The sequence below is a fragment of the Talpa europaea genome, assembly GCF_964194135.1.
Source record: "Talpa europaea genome assembly, chromosome: 10".
Classification (NCBI taxonomy): Eukaryota; Metazoa; Chordata; class Mammalia; order Eulipotyphla; family Talpidae; genus Talpa; species Talpa europaea.
In genome coordinates, this window is record NC_140077.1 from 69,483,194 (window position 1) to 69,506,235 (window position 23,042).

The window sequence follows — 23,042 nt, forward strand, 5'->3', positions numbered from 1 at the left end:
GTAATAGTCATCAAATTAGAAATGTCCCTTTTTACCCAGCACTTTCACTGCCACACCGATTTACAGGTAAAACGTGGTGTATGTCTCCATTGAAGGGTTATCAACAAAGGTGTGATATTTAATAAATAAATTCTTCTCCTTGCTTTTTACAAACCCAGCCAAGAGGTGTCCTGCTGCCCATACTACGCCTTCCTGGCTTACGGTGGGTCCCCGCTACTGGCGTGAAACTGATCCAAAACATCCTGTCTCTGGATAGGATTTGTTCAGCCAATGTCCCTTATTTATTTATTTATTTGTCTGTTTGTTTGTTTGTTTATACAAGTACTGGGGTACAGGCCAGAGACATGGGAGGGTGAGAGAATTCACCAGAGATGGTGCAGGGAGCAGACCAGGCAGAAGAACCGAAATACACTGCTGAGGGGAGTGGCGGGTGAGGCAGGAGAGGTCTGCCGTGCCGTGTGGGAATCTCCCTGGCTGGCCGGAAATTGAACTGGCGCTGCAGCGGCTGCGGACAGCTTCACAGCGTTGTGCTCTACCTGCTGTGCCAGGGAGGCCCCCATTTTTTATTTTCCATGGGTAAAATACATAGCATAAATTTACTATCTTAGCCATTTTTTTTTTTATAGAGGCATTCTTTATTTATTTGTTTGCTGGTTTGTTTGTTTGTTTTTGTTTATACAAGCACTGGGTACAGTCAGAAGCGCGGGAGGGTGAGAGAATTCACCAGAGCCAGAGCGGGGAGCAGAGCAGGCAGAAGGACCGAAGGACACTGCTGAGGGGAGCAGCGGGCGGCAGGAGAGGTCTGCGCGCCATGTGGGACCCTCCTCCGGTGGCCGGGGAGCAGCCGGGGATCGAACTGGCGCTGCAGAGGCTGCGGGCAGCTTCGCAACCCAGCGCTCAACCGCTGCGCCACCGGGGAGGCCCTATCTTAGCCATTTTTAAAGGTGCTGTTCAGCCTCAGCAAGGTTGTGCATGTTGTTACAGGCCTGATCTCTAGAACTTTCTTACCTTGTAAGATTGAAACCTCCAGCTGTTAACTGGCAAGTCTCACTTCCCCGGCGGCCACTGCTCTATGCATTTCTCAGTCTGAGCGGGTTTCTCTGTTTATTAATCATCTCACATTTGCTCTTGGGGCACTGCCGACTCTGGCCTCACGTGCTTCGTTTTACCTGTAAATCGGTGTGGCAATGAAAGTGCTGGGTAAAAAGGGACATTTCTAATTTGATGACTATTACCAAGTTGATTTCTAGCAGGACTGTGCCGACTTATGGCCTCCCAGAAACGGTGCTACATCAGCTGCCTAAATGTTTCAGCCAATGAAGGAATGAGCTCAATCAAGCAAAAATGAACTTTTAGGTTCTTGGACCAGGTCAGAGGCCTCGAGGAGGCAGGGGAGAAGGGAGGGAGGGTGAGTTGGCAGGGTCTTCTGTGTGGCAAGGTCAGAGCTGGACTTTCCCTGGGAACTTAACTGTGGTGTGTACAGATGTGGGTTTAAATGATGCACTGCCCAGACTTGGGTGATATTAAAATGCAGTGTTGCTTTGATGAAAAAGTATTTATTCATTTGTTTTTAAATATTTATTTTTATTTATTTATGCATACAAGGACTGGGGTACAGGCCAGAGGTGTGGGGGGGTGAAAGGACTCACCAGAGACAGAGTGGGGGGCAGAACAGGCAGACCCACTGAAATCCACTGCTGAGGGGAGCAGCTGGGAGACAGGAGAGGTCTGCTGCACCCCGTGGGTCACTCCCTGGCCAGGGATTAATCTCAGGCCACAATGGCTGGCAATAGCTTGATAGCGCTGAGATATCTGCTGCCCTAGCTGAAAATTTCCGTTCCTTCATTCAAAATTTTAACATCTTACAATGAATGAGATGCTTGGCCTTGGATGGATTTTGAGGGGATGAAACAGAGGAGACTATTCTCAGATGAGCCCTTGCGAGGAACTCCCCTGGCTGGTGGCAGTGAGGGGCGGAGGCAGACGGAGGCGGAGAGGTGGGCAGGGCTGGAGGCTGCCCAGCCTGATTGCATCCAGACACAGGCGCCATCTCCCCTGGGAGCTGAGAGGGAGGTGGTGATGCTGATGTAGTCAGTGACTCTGGGAGGCATTTGGGCAGTCCGAGGGCCCCTCTGCAGAATGCTGATAGTCCAAAGGGACGCCCAGTTTTATTTTCTCCTGGGAAGTGGGTTGGAGGCAGGATGAGGCATAGCTGCCCCAACTCACTGTCGAGTTTTCCTGGGTCCTGCTTCTGGCTTTCATGTGGAGATTTTTCATCAACACAGTCTTTGCTAGTTTTCTTACTTGTAAATGAAAGTACGTGTTTCTGTTTGCATTCATATTTTATTGTAAAGTAGAATGTGCAGGCTTCTGGAAACCATCCTTATTGGGGAGCGGTAGTGATAGTTTCAGGTTCGCCCCTGCAGACTTTTTGTCATGTTTTAAGTAATAAGAATGTTGTTTCTTCTTTGAAAAGGTGAGCTCACGCTGCACAGACGGACTTGTGGTTTGTCCTGTTCTCGGGAACTCAGCTATTCGGGGTTCTGAGACATCCTCGTTCTCTTCATGGCTTTCGCTCTTCCACTGTCTGGTCACTTCCTCACCTCCCACTCCCCACCCCCGTCGTGAACCTTTCAGTAGCCGTGAACCTGCCCTGTGGAGTCTTTACCTCTCTGGACAATTGTTTCTCCAGGATAAACTCTACAAAGTAGAATTTCTAGATCCAAATTAGGGCCATTTTAGGTCTCGTGGCTATTTGGGGGGTCCCTGTAAGGAGGACCCCCTGGTTTCTCCAGTGACAGGTGTTGTGCTGTTGACAGCTTTGACTTGGGCTCTGGCACCTGGAGTCCGGCCAGGGCTCGCACATCAGGCTTGTGTGACTAACAGCCTATCTGCTTGTCGCCTGCAGTGATGGAGTGGGGCGACGATGTCAGAGCCATCGCAGAGGACGAGGCCGTGATGCTGGTGAACCACCAGGCAACAGGCGACGTGTGCACACTGATGATGTGCCTCCAGGACAAGGGGCTTGTAAGTGTTGGGCGCCGAGCGGCCCTTGGGCCTCGGGCTCGCGAGACCGCGCATGGCTGTGTAGCTTTCCTGCAAATTTACAAAGTATGTGATTCTAAGTCATGTCAGGAGGAGGATTTAGAGATGTTAAGCAACAACGACGGGGTGTTAGTTGTGTCTCCATAAAGCTGTTTTCAAAAGAAATAACTGGGAGGAAGCAGTTACCGTGGTGTGAGCCAGGCCTGTCTTGAGGTGCAACTATGGTCGCAGCAGGGTGGGGTTGGGACCCAGGAGGTCTCGGGATCTTTAGCCAGGAGAAGACAAGGTAAATATTATTCTGAATTTCATTCAGCAGTTGGCATTAAAAGAACCGTTGCCTTAGGAGAGTCTTGTTAAAGAGGTTACTCGTGTTCATGGAAAATGAAAGAAAGTGGACAGAATCAACGGGGTCGGTATTGGGCCTAAAGAGAGAGGCTTCAGTGATGGTCAGCGACTTGAGATCAGCACCCTCCAAGACAGCACCCTACTCCTGAAGTTCCCCAGTTCAGGGTGCTACAGGGGGCATGGCACACAGAACGGAGGTGCCTGTGAGGGCTTCAGGGGAGGGCGCCGCAGACTGGGTGGACGAGGAAGGACCGGATGGGCATAGACCTAGGGCGGCGGGTGGGGGCTCATCCTCAGTGAACCCCCTTGCCCAAACCCGGCCAAGGCAAATTTATCCATACAAATCTCAGAAGACACCTGAGATTGAGCTTCTTCCTCTTAGGTGAGCCAACTGAAGATGTGCTTCACTGCCGCTGTGAGATTGAACTTAAAAGCTTTGTGCTGGTACTTTAGACCCAGAGCCCGGTGAATCGCAGCCAAACTTCATACTGTATAGAAAATTCAAGTATTTTATAGAGTCCATGCACTGGGGATTTGGGTTTTTTTCTTATTCCTTATTCAACAAAATTCATTCAGCACAAAGCTCAATTTATTTAAGCAAAATAATCAGCAGCATGAGGTCAGAGCAGAGCTAGTGGGGTTTCTTCTCCTATCTAATGGACGTGGGGAATCTGCAGCAAGTGATGTAAAAATATATATTATATATATATATATATACATATATATAAATATGTTTTAAAAAAAGCAAAGCTGTGGGTGGCGACCCCATGGCTCAGGGACACAGGAGCGAGGCAGGCGGTCTGCAGTCCTGTCTGTGGCTTGGGGAACGGGTCTGCTCTTCCACAGGAGCCAGAGGGGAGCTGAGCTCTCCCTTCCTGCTTGAGGTGGTGCTTTTGCTTTACCTCAGGCCGTGAGTGCCATTCCCTCAGGGACGAATAGCAACAGGTTCACTAACTGGGTCCTTTGCACTTTTAATTTGGGATAGTCTTCTGCTTCCCACATGAATATCAGCTCTCGTCAGCCATCGCTGACATTTCCGTGTTTGAGAGCAGAGCCGTGTGTGTGTTCAAGCTGGCAGCGTCACGCAAACAAACTTCCTACTCAGCTTGATAAAATGTGCAAGTCCTTCTAGTCAGTGAATCTTTAAGTGCCCTTTTTTGGTAGACATTCTATTTTATGTTTATAAATTTTTACGTTTATACCTAAAATATTCTCATTTATTCGTATTTCATTTTGTAGCTTTTAGTATCGATAATTTATTTTACTGAGGTAAAATCGTATTTGATCAAGTCTTAGTGCTTGTTAATTAAAGACATGGCCCTTGTTTGACAAGGTCAGTCCTGGAGAGTCATGCTGTTGTGCTGCGTCAGTATAATTTCATATAAGTTATGTGAGAATCTCCAGAGCCTGCTCAGGGTGGCAGAAGCGAGTCGCCGAGTCCCGATACAGGACGTGAAGCCATAGCACAGGCCTGGGACCTGGACTCGAGACCTGGAGTTTTCAGGAGAGTCCACAGAACTGCGCTCTGTGTGTCGAATAGCCACAGGCCTCAGATTAGCAGGGAGTTAAGAGGATGCTTGAGGGTTATATTTAAAACAGAGAGTGGCTGAGGTAGAGTGATGGTTCTTCCAGGTGGCATTTAATTCATTCTTACTTTTGAATGTTTTAGGTTGTTGCTCAGATGATGTGGTTGATGGATCATATCTTTAAGTACACAAACTTTGGAATCGTCTCTTTAATTCACGGAGACTTCTTTATACGGCAGGTAAGTCCTGAGTGTGGCTGTACAGCCATCATTTGGTCAGGCTGAGTCTTTACTATAAAGGAGACAGAACAGAGCCAGGGAGTAGGGACAGCCAGGCCAACCTTTGTTCCCTAAACCATGTGGGTCTGGGTTGGTGCATGCAGGAGCATTAAAGCACTGGCAGCCCGTGTGCTCCCCGGGCAGACACGTTTAGTAAGCCCTGTGTGGCCAGTGCCCAGCTGCCAGCCTCTTGGCTGCGTAAATCAGGCCAGGCAGGTCCTTAACCTCTCAAGCTCAAATGAGAACCCCGCACACCCCCACCCCTCGCCCGCCATCAGGGCAGGGTGGGGTCCAGGAGGTGGTGTGTGGCCGGTGTCAGGGCTGGGCCCGGGGCTGCTGCTTTTGCCGGCAGCTCCCTCGTGGTCCCAGCTGTCTTCCTCCGAGTCACTGCTGTGATTTTTATTTTCAAGTTGCTGTGAGGACGCAGATGGTATCTAAACTGCAGCAGGGAGATCATTAAATAAGAGGAAATGTATTGGGAATTCATAGCAAGAAAAGTGAATAGATCAGGTTTCTGGGAACCCAGAAAAACTTTGGAGAAAGTTATAAATGTGAAAGGCTGGGCTGGGGTGGCCCGACAGAGGAAGGTGGGCTGGGAATCGTTCCTCAGGTCAGGAGCAGGTCAGGGTGGGAGAGAGGGTCAAGCCCGCCTGGAGGGGGCACTGTCCCCACCCTGCTGGCTGCCACCTGTCCCAGCCTCTGGCCTGTGAGGTGCAAAGCTGTAGGGGAAGGCCTCACTCCGGTCACCCGTATGCAGGCGGCCACCCCATTGGGCAATGGCACACGCACACCTGGGCATCCAGAGTCATGGGCCTCGGACCTCTCTGCGAAGTGTGGGTTGAGAAATTGGCCGAAGTGGGTGGACAGCCCCTGTCAGCCTGAGCACGTGGCCGTGGGAGGAAGACAGCCGTGGGCATGGCCCTGGGCTGGCTTGTCCCTGCTATGGGCAGAAAGGTGGACAGCACTGTGCTCTGTGCCCAGGCCAAGGGGGCCCCAATGGGGACAGGGAGCAGGGAGTGGAGCAGCTTCCTAGGGAACCCGCCTGATGTCTCGGGGCCTCCATCAGGGTCAGCAAGGCCGGCTGAGCCCCCTCTTGATGCAGGAGAGTCTCGATATGAGTCTCCAGGTGGGGGAGACTGAGAGCCGACCCTCCCCCCCTACTCTGGGGGAGGGCAAGCACGGGGTCACGTCGGGCCTGGCGCAGGGTGGAGGTAGAGGCCGTCATTCTGCTTTTGTTTCTTGGCATTTGTCTCGCACAACTGTATTCACGGGACCTGTGTCTGCCCTCCAGGGGAAGTCCCACCGAGACCAGCAGCTTCTTCTCCTCAAAAAGCATCTGGAAAATAATTACAGAAGCCGAGATCGAAAATGGATTGTTTTGTTTCCAGAAGGGGGTTTCCTCAGGAAGAGGCGAGAAACGAGCCAGGCCTTCGCCAAGAAAAACAACTTGCCATTCCTCACCCACGTTACCCTGCCACGCGTCGGGGCCACCAGCGTCATCCTGGACACGCTGGTTGCGCGGCCGGAGAACGGGAGCCCCGCCGGGGGCGATGCCAAGGAGCGTGGTACGAGGGTGACTCCTGCTGTGGGAGAGAAATCATGTCTATGGAGTCCAGAAGATATCGTTGTCCCTCTTTATAGGTCAAGGTGTTGTCCAATGAAAGTGATAGACAGTGAGGAGATAAACATGTGATTTTCGAATGTTTCCATTTAGGAAAGCAGTCCAGGCTTGACTGACTGGCTCAGAGGCTGCAGGAGAGCAGGAGCCAGAGGCCTCCCTCCCGCCCTGACTCCACTGCCCCTGGGCTGGGAAGTCCATGGTCTGCTTGTGGAAGGTGTAGCTCCAGTGGGTGGAGCTGCTGGTTAAAAAAATACAGAAATAGAAAAGACTGATTTGAGAACTTAGCATAGATGCGCGCGTGGACAGTAATGATAGATTATATTAATGTGAGAGTGGACAGTAATGATAGATTGTATTCACTGATCAAGTTTAGAGAGTTTTTTTAATAGAAACTGAATGAGTGAGTGAATGAATAACTGAATGAATGCAATTGGTAGTATTTCTTCAGAGCCTTAAAGCACAGATAAATGACACAGTCACTCCACTGCACATAATACTTATCAAAGGAATGATCTGTACTCGCTGAGCTCACTGCGCGTCATGTGTCACAGCAGATCCATCGCAGCAGGTCGAGAGAGGGACGCTATCATGTCTGCCCACAGAGCCAGCCAGCCTGGCAGATGCTGGTGCAGCCGCCCCCCGGTGTCCTACACCCTGGCCTGGGCCTCTGGGCACCAGCCCAGGGCCCAGGGCCACACTCACAGGAGCTGTACCTGGGAGAGTGTGGCTAGCTGTGAAGATGCACACAGGATGTTGGTGCCACGGGCAGTGAGATGGAGGGTGCAGACTCGATGAGCGGAAAGAAACTCAGGGGCCTGTTTCCCCAGGGCAGGCTGCCGCTGCTTTTCACACACTCAAGATAAAATTAGAATGGAAATGCTTGGCCTTCAGCAAATATGGTTTTTTTTTTTTTTAGGAATATGGTTTTTTTTTTTTTTTTTTTAGAGGCATGTTTATTTATTTATTTATTATATTTGTTTGTTTGTTTTGTTTATACATGCACTGGGTACAGTCAGAAGCGCGGGAGGGTGAGAGAATTCACCAGAGCCAGAGTGGGGAGCAGAGCAGGCAGAAGGACTGAAGTACACTGCTGAGGGGAGCAGCGGGTGGCAGGAGAGGTCTGCGCACCATGTGGGATCCTCCTCCGGTGGCCGGGGAGCAGCCGGGGATCGAACCGGCGCAGCAGAGGCCGCGGGCAGCTTCGCAACCCAGCGCTCAACCGCTGCGCCACCGGGGAGGCCCTAGGAATATGGTTTTTAAAGGATGTTAGGACCAGCCCTAGAAATAAGGCCTGGGAGGTTGCACTGAGTTTTGTTTTGGTTTTTTTTTTCCACTTGTTTTTTTGTCTGAGCAGCTGCTTGGCAGTCGAAGCTCTTAATCTTTCATCTTCTATTAAACAGACAAATTGAAAGAGTCTTTTAATAGAAAAGGAAAGTTTTGAATAGCTCCATGCTGGAGAGGCACTGTGGCCACTCAGCTGAGCCAGGGCTGGCAGCGAGGCCTGCAAATGGGACCAGGGCCCGAGAGCAGACTCTGGACGGGGGTATCCTGCGCCTCAGAGTCGGGGTGCCTGTCACGCTGAAGGCCAGGAGTATAACGGGGCTTCTGCTGGAGAGAAACAATTTCTGTTTCCAACCAAGTCCACATCATCTGTCACACAGTTAGAATTTTTTTACTCTGCTTTTTAGGAAACAGCATAAAAAATTCTAGAAAGTTCTATACCTGAAAGTTAGTTTTACCTGAACTTTACCAATTTCTTCTATATGTTTTGGTTTTTGTCTTTTACTTTCTTTAGTGCTCATCTCCAGTATAGTCCATGTGAACACAAACCATGCTGTGCAGCTATTTTAACATGCGACTCAAATATATATCAGAATTAAGGATTAATTTCAACAGGATTAGTATTTTTTGTTTACCATGTTGAAAACCAAAATTCAACTGAGCAAATTTTAAAGAGCTAATTGACTGTGTTGAATGATTCCACCTCCTTGGAATTCAAGGATCCCATTTTTATTATTTTTGGAAGGCAGCTATGCTCACCACTATACCACCAACGCCTCCATTTTTATTATTTTTGATTGTCTTATTTATTGGTTCTTTTGGCTAAGTCTTTGGTTCTCTGGAAGCCAAACCCACACATTAGAGGGTGAGAATACGGGGTTGGTTGTAAGACCCACAGGGACGCAGATGTTTTCCTGAGGCTGAAGGAGGCCGAGTGTCAGCCTGACCCATCCTGGGGCCAGAATGTCCCAACCCAGAAGCCGTGGGCGGTGGGTGTGGGGCGTGGGCCGTGGGGGTGGGTGGTGGCAGTTGGCCGTGGCCGTGGGTGGGCCTTACAATGCTCCCTCTGTGCCCACAAAGCCCACGGCTTTGGCTTCTGAGTCCCCTTAGCCGCAGGCCTTCACCTGCTTGCCTGAGGCCTCCCACGGGACGCAGTCGAGTGCCAGTCAGACCCGGTCTGGTCAAGGAAGCCAACTAAAGCTGGAGCTGGATGCAGAGCGTGGAGCTCAGGGCACTCAGGGAACCTACCCAGAGCCCTCAAACACCCCAAAAGACAGAGTCTAAGGAGGCTTCAGCCCCCGCTTCCCACCCCCAGGCCTGGCAGAAGTTCACACCTTAGGTGCACCCACATCTGTTAGAAAATGAACGTGAGCAGGTAAATTTAAAGGTCAAAGGCCTCCGTGAATGCTGGGGTCAGGCAGCACCCACCTGGCGAGTGAGGGGCGCCCCAACCCACTGTGCAGAGTGGGGGCTTATTGGCAGGAGGGCAGAGGAACAGCAGGAGGGCACCTTCCCAACAGATGGAAGGGCTGCTGGGCCGGGGATGCACTGGTGCCCACCAGTGGCCCAGCTCGACGAGCCATTCTGCGGGAACGCAGGGGCCTCGTGGCCTGAGTCTGGTGTAGGGGTAGCTTGGGCTGGGCCCTGCCACATACGGCATAAGGCAGCTGGTTCGCAGGTGTTTCTTCACATAAACCCTGTTTCTTGAGCACAATGGTCATTTTAAAATTAAAATATTGTTTTTTATTTTATTTTTTTTTAAGATTTATTTTTATTTATTTATTTATACAAGCACTGGGTATAGTCAGAAGTGCGGGAGGGTGAGAGAATTCACCAGAGCCAGAGCGGGGAGCAGGCAGGCAGAAGGACCGAAGTACACTGCTGAGGGGAGTAGCGGGCGGCAGGAGAGGTCTGCGCGCCATGTGGGACCCTCCTCCGGTGGCCGGGGAGCAGCCAGGGATCGAACCGGCGCTGCAGAGGCCGCGGGCAGCTTCGCAACCCAGCGCTCAACCACTGCGCCACCGGGGAGGCCCAAAATTAAAATATTTTTACTTAATTCTTTTAAAAAATTACTCCCCTCCCTGCCCCTGAATGTTGTTCTAAATTTTTTTTTAAAGATTTATTTATTTATTTATACAAGCACTGGGTACAGTCAGAGACACGGGAGGATGAGAGAATTCACCAGAGCCAGAGCAGAGAGTAGAACAGGCAGAGTGACGAAGTACACTGCTGAGGGGAGCAGCGGGTGGCAGGAGAGGTCTGCGCGCCATGTGGGACCCTCACCCGGTGGCCGGGGATTGAACCGGTGCTGCAGAGGCTGCGGGCAGCTTCGCAACCCAGAGCTCAACCGCTGCACCACCGGGGAGGCCCTGTTCTAAATTTTTTAAAGTATCTCTGGCCAGGGTTTCATCATTTGACATATAAAATGATTCCTAACATTCATTCAGACTTGAAAATAAGTTTTGATTTTTTTAAGAGAGTTCTTAAATGCTTCAGATGAAGGTCGACTGTCACAGGTGAGTCTGGGAAGACTTGCCTCTCAGCTTGTGCTTGGCTTTGCACTAATGCTGGAAATAAAGGCCTAAGCGCCCAGAACACCCCTCTCCTTGCCCCAGGGAAGTTGCCTGCTGAGCCTCCCCCAGGCACAAAGAACCTGAGGAGCTTTTGTTTTGTTTTAAACAAAAGCCACAGCTCACTGTCACATGCACAGGTTAGATGATTAACCTTCTACTTTATTCCACGTGTGGATGAATGTCTAGTGAACAGATTTGTTTTGTTTTGAGCTCTGACTTTCACTTTTATGATGTGCTATTTTAACCTGACTTTTCCAGGGCCAGGTTTTTTGTGTGAGACCTCGGTAGTGCAAGCTGGCATTGAATGACGCATGTCCAGGAAATACTACTGCTCTGTTATTTCTTAATTTGTTGGCAATTCATCCATTTGTAATAAGAAATACTTTATTTTATCTGAGTGCGTCGTGGAGAACAGTAGTGCCAAAACCATCCTGTTTTCTTCATGCCAAAGGCACAGCAGTGTGCTTTGTTCATTCTAGTAATCCACGCCAGGTTATTTACTTACTGTAAGTAATATTCTTTTTCTTCCATTTAAGTCTTTTTTTTTTCCTTTGCTCTCAGGCAGCAAATCCAAAGGCCTCCAGTGGATAATAGATACAACCATAGCTTACCCCAAAGCTGAACCCATCGACATACAGACCTGGATCCTGGCTTACAGGAAGCCGACGGTCACTCACGTCCACTACCGGTGAGACTCCAGGCTGGTGCTTGGCAGGCGGCCGCGGCTGATCTGGGCAGCAAGTCTGTTTTAACATGAAGCTTTTAATCGGAGAGTGAAAATAGTTGAATAGTTTTTATGCTGTTTTTAATATGAAAATAACACATGAAGTAGTCATTTCACTGGGTGATGAAAGTCTGAAATTGGCATTCTGGAGACACTGTGATTCCCGCTGGTAAAGGCTGTTCACCTGCAGGACACACATCAGTGCTAGAAGTGCACGCCTTTGGGTTACAGAGTCTGCATTAATAGAAATGGAGTTTGTTCTATCATCGTCGTATAAGATTTCCTAAATGATGGGATGGATGAGCTAGCCATGACTTGCACCTTTAATGTTTAAGTATTTTAACATGATTATTTGTACTCTGCATCAACAATAGCAAAACTATTCATGGCTATTCTGTGCTAGTTTCTGGAGATTTTTTTAAATAGATTTTTGAAAAACAGAGTTTCATGAAAATATGTCTAAACCTTTATGTCAAAGCACACTTCTGGGAAGGCCTGGGTAGAATTGATCACTTTAGAAGTCATTCATCTTCATATGTTTCCTGGGCAAAGATCGCAACCTGGTGACTTAGTTACGGAGATTGAAAATGAGCAGTGTTGGCCCCAAGGAAGAGGAAAAATGCCCTGAAGCCCTCGGCGTGAGGAAAGCTGCTCCATGGCACCCGCCGACGGGGGAGATTGTGTTTTCATGTGTGTCCACCAGAGCTCTAGAAACGTCAGCGGTTGGGATGATTTGAAATGTAGATATTACAGTTGGGGTTTCTGATGTGGGGGGTGACTCTGAAAGGAGTGGTGAGGTGCGGGACTCCGTGCGGGAGGCAGCAGCGGCAACTCTCACTTCCCACGTCTGAGGCCATCTCTCAGTCCCCAGCGCTCTGGGCCGGGGCTGGGCAGCAGCAGGCTCCCCCACAGAAGTTTAACTTTCCTGCCTGTGAAACAAATCAGCCTCCAGTGGGTGCTAAGATGGTCACCTGTAAGTGAAGCTCCCTTCCAAGGCCCTGCCCGGGAGGGCAAGGCTGTGGGGCAGGAGTTGGATGCTGGGGTACCCGTATCACAGGGGTGGCATCTTCCCAGCAGGTCACACTCAGAAAACCTGGAATTGGGAGCTGAGATGATACAGGCATTCTGGCTGAGGTGATGCAGGCATTCTGGCTGAGATGATGGAGGCATTCTGGTAGAGTCACCCTCCTTTCTTTTTTTTTTTTTTTTTTCACCCTCCTTTCTTTAAGCCAATGAATAGGGGACATTTTCATTTATAGGGGGGAAATGAATGGAGTTGTAAGAAAGCTTAGAAAAGAAATGTCCTTTTTTATTTTTATTTTGAATAATTGTACCATCTTCACTTATATTCATTGGCACTTAATAAATGTGAAGTAAAAGCAACAGCAGGCACATTTCAAACTACCCTGAAGGTCAGATTGTGTCTCTGCTACAATTTGGCAATTCTAAACATTAAGTAACAGAAAAATTTTTCTTATCATGTTTTGAGGTATGATCAGATAGATAACTTCCCAAAAGATAATAGGAATATTATTTGTCACTATCATAATCACCGGATAAAATTAAGCATCTTCTGACTTTTTTTTTTAAAGATTTTATTTATTTTATACAAGAACTGGGGTATAGGTCAGAAATGTGGGAGGGTGAGAGAATTCACCAGAGCCAGAGCTGGGAGCAGAACAGGCAGACGGACCAAAGACACTGCTGGGGGGAGCAGCGGGCAAGGCAGGAGAGGTCTGCCGTGCCATGTGGGGTTCTCCCTGGCCGGCGGGGAATCAAACCAGTGCTGCAGAGGCTGCGGACAGCTTCGCAGCATGGTACTTAACCGCTGTGCCACCAGAGAGGCCCCATCTTCTGACGTTTAATGCTGCATATGATGTTAACTGTAGCATAATAAAAGGAGGCAATAATCTCTATCCCCTAATTTCCATCCTAATTCTTTGATGATCCAGTAAGTATTTCTTTGCATTAATTTCATCATCTGTTTAAAAGGACATCTCAAAAGCATGCAAAAATTTAATTAGTGATTCAAAATCTTTTTTCCTGAGAAGAAAGATCTCAAATAAATTTGGAATGAATGCAGTTCTTCTAAAAAGAAATTAATTTAAGAATATGTAGTTTGGTTACCTAAAATTTACTAAGGGATTTAGAATATAATGTTACAAAATTGAATCCCATAAATATTTTATAGGAAAAGATATCTAAGAAAACCTCTATCTAACCAAGATAATGGAGATAACTCAGTGAGATGTTAAACAAATGATATTCTGAAATGTCCATTTTTAATAAAATTATTTTAACAGGGAAAAGTACCAGGCTTTTTTTTTTTTTTTTTCCCCCTTAAAAGATTTATTTATTTATTTATACAACCACTGGGTACAGTCAGAAGCGTGGGAGGGTGAGAGAATTCCCCAGAGCCAGAGAGGGGAGCAGAGCAGGCAGAAGGACTGAAGTACACTGCTGAGGGGAGCAGCGTGTGGCAGGAGAGGTCTGCGCACCATGTGGGATCCTCCTCCGGTGGCCGGGGAGCAGCCGGAGATCGAACCTGCGCCTCAGAGGCCGCGGGCAGCTTCGCAACCCAGCGCTCAACCGCTGCGCCACCGGGGAGGCCCTGAAATGTCCATTTTTAATAAAATTATTTTAACAGGGAAAAGTACCAGACTTTTTTTTTTTTTCCCCCCTTAAAAGATTTATTTATTTATTTATACAACCACTGGGTACAGTCAGAAGCGCGGGAGGGTGAGAGAATTCACCAGAGCCAGAGCTGGGAGCAGAGCAGGCAGAAGGACCGAAGTACACTGCTGAGGGGAGCAGTAGGTGCAGCAGGAGAGGTCTGCGCGCCATGTGGGACCCTCATCAGTGGCCAGGGATTGAACCTGCACTGCAGAGGCTGCGGGCAGCTTCTCAGCCCAGTGTTCAACCACTGCTGCACCAGAGGAGGCCCTGGGCTTTTTAATTCACCAGAAGTTCTTAGCGCAGGGTCTCATAGGTGGGCCTCAGAGTTTTCTAACTGAATCTCTGTGCAAATTTTTGTGTATTTCGCAGTTCTCTGCAGAGAAGTTTCGTAGCTTTCATTCTATTCCCAAGAAAGGTCGAGGTTAAAGATATTAAAAAAAGATTAAGGACCCCTGACTCAGAGATCAAAACCAGTAGGCAGAGGAGGAAGAATGGCTGCCTTGGTATAGAAAAATGCTCTTGCTAGTAAAAGAGAAGCTTTGCGGAGTATATTTCTTTCTAGAAACTTTATTACCAGACAGAAATAAAAAAGCAAATTTTAAGTTGCTAGATTTGCAGAGATTACATTATGACTTAGAATCACACCCTGAAATACTAGCCAAAGCACAGATAGTTCTGCTTACTCACTACACGCACACACGCCCTGGGTCTTGGGGCTGGGGAGGAGACACTCTTCTTCCCAGCATGTGGTCGCTGTCTGGCCAAGGACAGGGACGGATCGTGTGCAGCTGGATGGGGGGAGCAGAGTGTCCTGGTATCAGTATGGGGGAGGGAACTCTGAGCCCCAGGGCCCAGCCCGGGAGCGGGGCTCCCCTGCCCTCTTGCCAGCAGGATACCCAGAGGAGGGCAGGAGATGGGGTGTTGTGGGTAAGGTCTGCCTCCTTGTTCCTGCTGTTTTTCCACCCCCAGCTTTCTCAGTTCCCCCAAAATCTGGCCATTGCTCATCTTGGCTTTTTTCCTGGCAGCAATAGGCCCTTCGACATTACTGTCCCCCTGAGGGAGCATGGTGTCCTTACGGTGCCTTTATGTTTTCACTGTTCTCAGAAAGCCTGGCTTTTGTTCATATTCTCTGGTTATTTGCTTATAGTTTTTTTTTTTAATAATTTTTTAATATCAGTTGCAGTTATTTTCTTTTTTTTTTTTTTTTAGATTTTTATATAAGAACTGGGGTACAAGTCAGAGGCGCAGGAGGGTGAGAAAATTCACCAGGGATAGAGCTTGGAGCAGAATAGGCAGATGGACTGAAGACACTGCTGAGGGGAGCAAGCAGGTGAGGCAGGAGAGGTCTGCGCTGCAGAGGCTGCGGACAGCTTCACAGCGAGGTGCTCAACCCGCTGCGCCACCGGCGAGGCCCTGTTTGGTCATAGTTTTAAGTTTTTGCACAGAAAAAAGCTATCTCCAATCAGGACGTGCTTTTTTTTTAAATTAATTTATTTATGCATACAAGAGCTGGGGTACAGGCCAGTGGTGTGGGGGGGTGGTGAGAGGATTTACCAGAAACAGAGTGGGGAGCAGAACAGACAGAACAGACAGATCTACTGAAATACACTGCTGAGGGTAGCAGCAGGCAAGGCAGGAGAGGTCTGCTGCGCCATGTGGGTAGCACCCTGACCAGCTGGGGATCGAACTCGTGCTGCAGAGGCTGCGGATAGCTTCACAGTGCTGAGCCACTAGGGAGGTCCTCTAGGTGGATTTTTAAAACTATTCATGAATTTTTTTTTCCTCTGTAGTTAACCATAATATATGAAGATCCTTACTATTAAGCCATGTGGCTCAAGCCAATTTTGTTTCACATGATGTAGAAAGGATTTGTTTGCTTCTTAATTCCACTTGAGGTTTTTTTTTTTTTTTTAGAGCAGTTCTCAGAGAATTTAATTCTTCAATTTAAAAGGGAAATCAAAACAAGAAATTGCCGGCAGACTTTAGAATTTTGCTTCAATCATCATTTGAGTAATTGCAACCAAACCTTTGTCCTCACGTAATTATAGAACTTAATAAATTCACATTGAAAATGCATATCATTTAATAGACATTAATTAGCCATTACCTCTTTCTATCAAGGATATTGAAATACTCAAACTGTGTATTCTAGACTTTCACATGCTTATCATAACAGAGCACTAAAAGGTTTCAGTCTGCGCAATGCTGCGCTCTGGAATGAAAGGCTGGGATAAAGCAGACTGGACTCGAGTAGGCAAGATCAGTCATTCCGCACCACAGGGGCCACATTTCAGGGGCCTTTTGCATCCCAGTCACTGAATAATTATGTAGCTCCCACCAGGGGCCTCCCCTTCCGCCCCAGCCCCGCATCCCCCGTGGAAGGAAAGTTTCCTGTTTCTCATTTTCCAATGCGAGGGCTCTCTGGGTGTTGCTGGCGGTCTCTGCCTGCGGCCTCGCTGCCCTGCGCCCCTCCCACTGTGCTCCTCGTCCGCTCCTGCCCTATGGCCTCTGGTCCCAACCCTGCCTGTAAGAGGCTCAGCCACCACTGCTCAGACTGAACCAGAAAGTCGCCCATTAAGTGTGACCGCGAGCATTTAGTTCCGCCTGGCTGTCTGATGAGCGCTCACCACCCACGGCTCCTGTTATCTGCCAGCAGGTCTTCCCGCCCGCTAGGGACGTAAAGCTCTGGTGTGGCCCGGCCGAGCTGCTGGGGCGCCAGCGGGGGCTAGGCCTGCGTAGCATGCGGGGGACCTTGTTTCACTGTGGTGAAGCTGGAGATTTGCAGGAGGCGCATCCTCAGGGGGCTAAGACAGAGACAGGCCTCGCTGCTTCTCTGCAGTGGGAGGTGTCGCATGGCACAAGGCCTCACCGGCCACATGAAAGCACAGCTGCTTTCGGGACGTGAACCTGGACACACTGTCATCTGGGGACAGTGACCAGTCCCTGGAAACAGCTTCAGAATCCAAGCGTTCCCCACCCACCCCAGCCCTGCGGATCCTTTTGCAGTCATTGCTCTTCAAAAAAATACTCTTTTCTCCTAATTTAAAAAAAAAAAAACACTTTTTCTTGTCATGAGGACGTTGAAGGTCTGCTCTCTCCAATGGTCAGTGTCCGGGGCTGTGGCCTGCTCAGGACAGCCCAGCTGCCCGAGCTGTGCACCTGGTCCCTGTGGCCTTTGTGTCTCATCTAGATGAGTCTTGTTGGAAATAGTGTATCCCCCTAATAGAACAGTTCCCATATTTGAGTTTTAAGTGAACAGCGGCTGAGTGTAATTCTCAGCGGTCACCAGGATGTTGTGGGGCTCTGGCTCAGGCAGGCAGGCTGGTCTGGGCATCAGCCCCTGGCTCGGGGGCAGGCCGTCCACTGCCCTGGCATCTGCAATGGAGCCTCATCCAGGCTGCTGCTTCCGCCTTGTTCTCAAAACCTTTCTATAATTTGCCTTGTGCTCTTCAGTCCAATTCTGTGGAATTTGCTAGAATACTCTGTGTAAGAATACATTCTGGATCATTGAAAATAGGGATTTTTTATTCCTGAAAGTGAGGAACTAGTTTCTTATCGGATTGCCATCGTGCTGAGAACATTTTTCCTTGTTGTTTATTTTACACAAGAACCCTTTGATTTGCTCACAGGGGCTGGACCTGTGCCTTTGGTGCTTTGCCATGTGAGGGGATTAGTCGTTTTAATATTTTAATCCTGTGGTGACCAAGCAGAGTAATTGAAGTGGAGGGCCCTGGGGGAGGGGGGGCGGAGGGTCTCTGTGCCAGGCCTCGCCCCCTGGAAGGGGGCTGCCCACCAGCCCCACGCACTTTCCAGAACTCCGCAGGAAAGCCAGACCCCCTCAGTGCAATTGGCCTCATTTTTAATGTCGCTTCTTTCTTTTAGTGATGTCTAAACATACCCCAATTTCCTCTTTAGCCCTGTGAGTCTTGCTGACTTCACCTTTGCTGACGAGGCCTGATTTTATATTTACAGAAACTAATCCTGTGCAGTAAAATCCTATGCAAGGAGCTTCAGTGTTTTATCAGTCTCGGAGAGTCTCTGTTCCACCAGCCCCACCACTGAGCTTCTGGCCTTGGAGCAGGGAGAGCTTTGAGGAGGCTCTGTTTGGACTGGACTCAAAAGGATGGTTGTAGAGTTGAAGTAGGGGGGAGCAGGGTAGACAGGGAGCTGTGCACAACCCCAGGTGTGTAAATGTGGAAAAGGCAAAAACAAGGTTGCCGTGACTTGCTAGTTCATCTTCCTACCTGCAAATTAGATTATAAGGTTGCTTGGCGGCCACAGCCAGCCTGTCCTGAGCTCTTGGTGACTGTCTCCTACAGCCTGCACTAGAGAGACAGCAGAGAGCAGGAGAGAGGGAGGACAGGCCATTTCCAGAGCTGACAGCTGGTGGAGGTGGGTCCCGACGCTGCCTGCCTCCGCAGCGCTGCAGGTGAAGACATCCGTGGAGCCACCTCCGGGCCTCCCGGAAAAGGCCCCTCCTTGCTTTTGCGCCTTGGGTTCTGCCAGCGTTGGCATGAGGAGTCTCAAGCCTCTGCAGGATCTCACCTGTTGCACTTGGGGACCCCTATTATCCTTTGTTTTACTTGACTGTCTGCAGGGTGACATCAACAGCTGCCTCAGTGGCCTCGAGATGCTCACACCATGATGTAAGGGCCACACTGCCTGAGTGCAGTCCTGAAATGCAGCTGCTGCTACTCTGAACACTTTACAGAGAGAACAGGTTTATAAGGGGAATCACTTTTTAGCCCCATCTTACAAATGAGGGAGGAAGTCAGAGGTCAAACATGTCCCCAAGTTCACACAGTTGCAGGGGCGGGGCTGGAGCCAGCGGCTGCCCCCACACTAGGGCGCCTGCCCCTGCCACCCCCAGAGTGGCTCCAGTTGTGCCTAAAAAGCAAATACTTTCCAAGCATTAAAAACACAAAAGCCCCACTGTCTGTGGATGGACTCTCAGCAGGGATGCCATGTACTCCCAGAGCAAGGCAGCAAAGGCAAGGAGGAGCACACGGAGGTGCATTCCTGTCTGAAAGGAGACCGTTCAGTCACTGGGTGCTTGCCTGGAATAAAGGACACTAGGAAAGACACCCCCCTGACTTAACTGGAAAATGAGAAGGCACAGAAACACCTTTTCAGGACAACGAACACGTGGAATTACCCGCACTGGTCCTGGTCTCACGCCAGCAAATCCCCTCTCCACACCCACTCCTGCCACCCCCTGTGGAGCTTGCGGGTCCTCAGCCCCCCTTGCTGGGGTCACTCTGCCGTGATGCCAGTCTGATACAATCAGCAATAGGCCCCAGTGCAGGCAGATCTGTTGGCTTCACAGACACTTCCACCAAGAGAACATCGCTAAGGCGCTTGTGGCCAGCGTTGGCTAGTTAAGTGGGCCCTGGAGTGACTGTAATCTAAAGCTTCTTTTGTTCTAAATGTCATCCATGCTTCAGCCTGCATCCGTGGGGAGACGGACTGTTTCTCCATAACTGCAGATGAGAGATACTGTCACGGTGTATCTGGTCCCAGACCTGCACTTGGCAGGTGAACCCGTGAGAGTCAGTGACCCGCTCTGCTGATATCCACGATTTAGGGAAGCCAGGGTGCCGCGAGAAATTGAGGCCAGCCCTTGCCAGAGCAGGACAGGCTCCATGCTGTCATTGGCCTTCTCCCCACATGGGCGTGGGCTCCTGAGATGCTGCCTGCTGAATTACAGTGCCTTTGCCCTTTCCCCCGCTCTCACCAGGATCTTCCCCATCAAAGATGTTCCCCTGGAGACGGAGGGCCTCACCAACTGGCTCTACCAGCGTTTCATCGAGAAGGAGGACCTCTTATCCCATTTCTACAAAACAGGTACGCAGCCCCCTCTTAGAGACGTGTCCCAGTTACTGCTCAACCTGAGAAGCACATTAGGGAAAAGGAGCATTTTCAGTTCTTCAGATGCCCTGAGGGAATCAGAGTATTCCTATATTTAAGAATTTCAGCTTAGAACTTTCATGGAGGCAAGTTGGTGTTAGCCAGCTCAGGCCTGGCCTTACCTTCTCCAGGTGACAAGTGAGATGGGCCCTGGCTGCGAGGGTTGGGGTCTTCCCAAGGGGTGGGTGGTGCCCACCTCTCTGCTGCCTTTAAAACTGCCGCCATCTCGCAGCCACCCGAGATGGCCTTTAGCTGTGGTTTTAGATCCTTGTTCTTCTCTCTCTCTCTCTTTTTTAAGGATTTATTTATTTATGCATACAAGAGCTGGGGTGCAGGCCAGAGATACAGGGGTGAGAGGATTCACCAGAGACAGAGTGGGGAGCAGAACAGGTGGATCCACTGAAATCCACTGCTGAGGGGAGCAGCAAGGAGACAGGAGAGGTCTGCTGCGCCACGTGGGTAGCTCCCTGGCCAGGGATCAAACTCAGGCTGTAGGGGTGATTGCGCTGAGTCTAGTCCCTAGGCCACCAGGAAGTCCTGATCCTTGTTCTTTTCTTTATGTATGGAGTTCACTTTTTAAGGCTTCATGCCTGCAATCTCACCCTTTTCTCCTTGGGAAGAGAACAGGCCGGTTCACCTTAAGGTCCGTTTCCTTCTATTCATGTCCTCTGGCGAGTGCAGCGTGGTAAAGATGCCCTGAGATAAAGATACCCTGTGAAGAGGGGGGTTGAGAGGGAGGGAGAAGGGGCATCAGGAAGGGGACCTGGCTTCCATCAACACTGGGCCCGACAGCTGTGTGGCCAAGCAAGACCCGGGTCCGGCAGACATGGTCACAATTTGCTTTTCTGGTGCAGTCAAAGCACATGTTACGTCAGTCTGTCCCGGCCACGCACTCCTGACTGTCAACTGTGTGGCCTGTTCACTGGCCCTGGGCAGCCCGGGAGTGGGCACCAGTGTGTCCTGTGAATTCCCAGCCAGATGTCCCCTCTTGGCCTCACACTCACATTTTCTTTTTTAAATTTAATGTGATAGTTTTTTCATAGAAGTGATGTGCATGAAAGAGAGAGAGGAGAAAGGGTTTCCCAATAAAATTCCAGAACTTCCCCCATCCCCTCGTGGGCAAACGCCTGGCCAAACAGCTCGCCACATGGCTAAGGCACCTTCTGGCAAAGAACCACAGGAGGGGTCATGCGGGTCCCAGGGAGCTGGGACAGGAGAGACTCAGACTCAAGACATACACGTCGCCCAGCCTGAAGTCATGGCCACAGCCTTGCTGTCCCCACGAGCCCCGGGAGCAGCCCCTCAGCGTTTTGTTGGAGACGCGGCCCCAGGCCCTCATAGGCGCCCTCGTTGCTCCTCCTCAGCCCTCCTCAGCCCTTCTCTGCGTTGTGGTGCTGGCTACAGGAACGAGCCGCTAGCACCGTTGACCTTGGAACTTGACAGTGTTCCCCCAGTGTCTCCTGGGGGCAAGTCCCCCCTGAGTCAGCTGGCCCTGGGGTAATCGGCGAGCGTGGGCAGCTGCGGCACTGTCAGGGAGCCTTAGGTGGCGTCCTCTGAGAAGGTCTAGCTTTGCCCTCAAGAAAGGCCCTGAAGGGCATCAGTTCTCTTTGCTTCTCCTGTTTGGTGTTAGATGGAGTTCACGCAGTGCTGCCTGTGGAAATAACCCCTGTGTCGCACATCCATGTTTCTGGTGGCGCTGCCGGACACCTGTGAGGTCCGGCAAGCCAGTTGTCCAGTGTGGGCTCACAGTCTGTGCGCTGCCACAATGGGAGGGGTGCAAGCAGCTGCCGCACGTGTCCCCCAAACACATCTGTGCAGAAGGGGGTGGGGATGGTTCCAGGCTGCGGGCAGCCCAGACAGACAGGCAGGCGGGCAGTGAGGCAGTGGGCGGGCGCCGGGGGTGGAGCGTAGTCGCTGGGGAGCCCATTCCAGGTGAGGCCTGTCCCCAGAGTGAAGGGAGGTCACGAGGTGGGCACAGGATAAAGGCTAGTGACCTTGTGACTCCACTTTTGTTGCAGACCCCGACCACAGGGCACTGCAAATGCATGTCTCCGCTTGTCTTTCAGGGGCCTTCCCGCCCGCCCGGGGCCAGAAGGAAGCCGTCGCCAGGGAGATGACCCTCAGCAACCTGTGGATACTACTCATCCAGTCCTTCGCCTTCCTGTCCGGCTACATGTGGTACAGCATCGCCCGGTATTTCTACCGCTGCCTTTTTTAGGAACTGACTTGGACTTGTCAAGGTCACCCCGGGCTCGAAACCTTCATAACAAGCATCATTTCACGTGTGCAAATCAGAATATATATATATATATATATATATATATATTCTGATTTATATATATATATATATATTTATATATATATATAAAAAACAGGTGATTCAGTGGCTGGATTAGTATTTATCCCCCTTTGGGATATTTTAAAACTCTACTAAATGAGGATCAGTAACATGACGACCCGCTAGTATGCTATCAGGACTTTCCATGTCTTAAAGAGATACACACATTTACACCAACATCACAGCGAGAAGAGGACGTTGTGAGACCACCATAGAAGACTGCAGGATGCCGCGGCCCCAGCCCCAGGGTGCTCAATGCTTGTGGCCTCCGGCCCTGTATTGGTGTCCTGAGAGGGGCACCCTGGTCCCAGGCTGTGGGCAGGCAGGGCAGGAAGCACTGTCTGTACTTGCTTGCCCACGCTGAGCGGGCTGCCAGTTCCCTGGTGCACAGGCTGTGGCCTGTAGGGGACTTTCCGCCCCAAGGCCTGTCCATGGCTGAGCAGCTGCGACCGCACCAGGCCACAGGCCGGGGCTTTGCTGCCACTGGACTGTGCGCCCCCTACCCCGGCCTGCGCAGAGCTTGCCTGGGGGGCACAGGCGCTGGAGGCGTCGTGTCATGTGCAGGTGGTTAGGAACATTAACCCCACACATGCTGCACGGTGCGGCTGCCGGGTTATGCTAAGCGGGGAGCCAGGCCCGGGTGGTTCCCGCACGGCCCAAGGCTGCGTCCCACCACTGGGAGCTGACGTTGCTTCTGAAGAGGAAAAGTCATGTCTATTTCTAGAAAG

At 50.3% G+C, this 23,042-nt stretch overlaps 1 protein-coding gene across 1 annotated transcript in view; it reads left to right on the plus strand.

The window, feature by feature from the left end:
* LPGAT1 (lysophosphatidylglycerol acyltransferase 1) overlaps positions 1-22,194 on the plus strand; it is a gene marked incomplete at both ends in the record, with an annotated part of 39,196 nt that extends 17,002 nt beyond the window's left edge. The window contains 6 exons of the mRNA XM_084245028.1: positions 2,909-3,027; positions 5,060-5,155; positions 6,486-6,759; positions 11,231-11,357; positions 19,807-19,913; positions 22,043-22,194. Of these exons, the coding sequence (XP_084101154.1) occupies positions 2,909-3,027; positions 5,060-5,155; positions 6,486-6,759; positions 11,231-11,357; positions 19,807-19,913; positions 22,043-22,194 (875 nt within the window). The remainder of the gene's footprint in view (positions 1-2,908; positions 3,028-5,059; positions 5,156-6,485; positions 6,760-11,230; positions 11,358-19,806; positions 19,914-22,042) is intronic.
* Between the last annotated feature and the right edge of the window lie 848 nt (positions 22,195-23,042).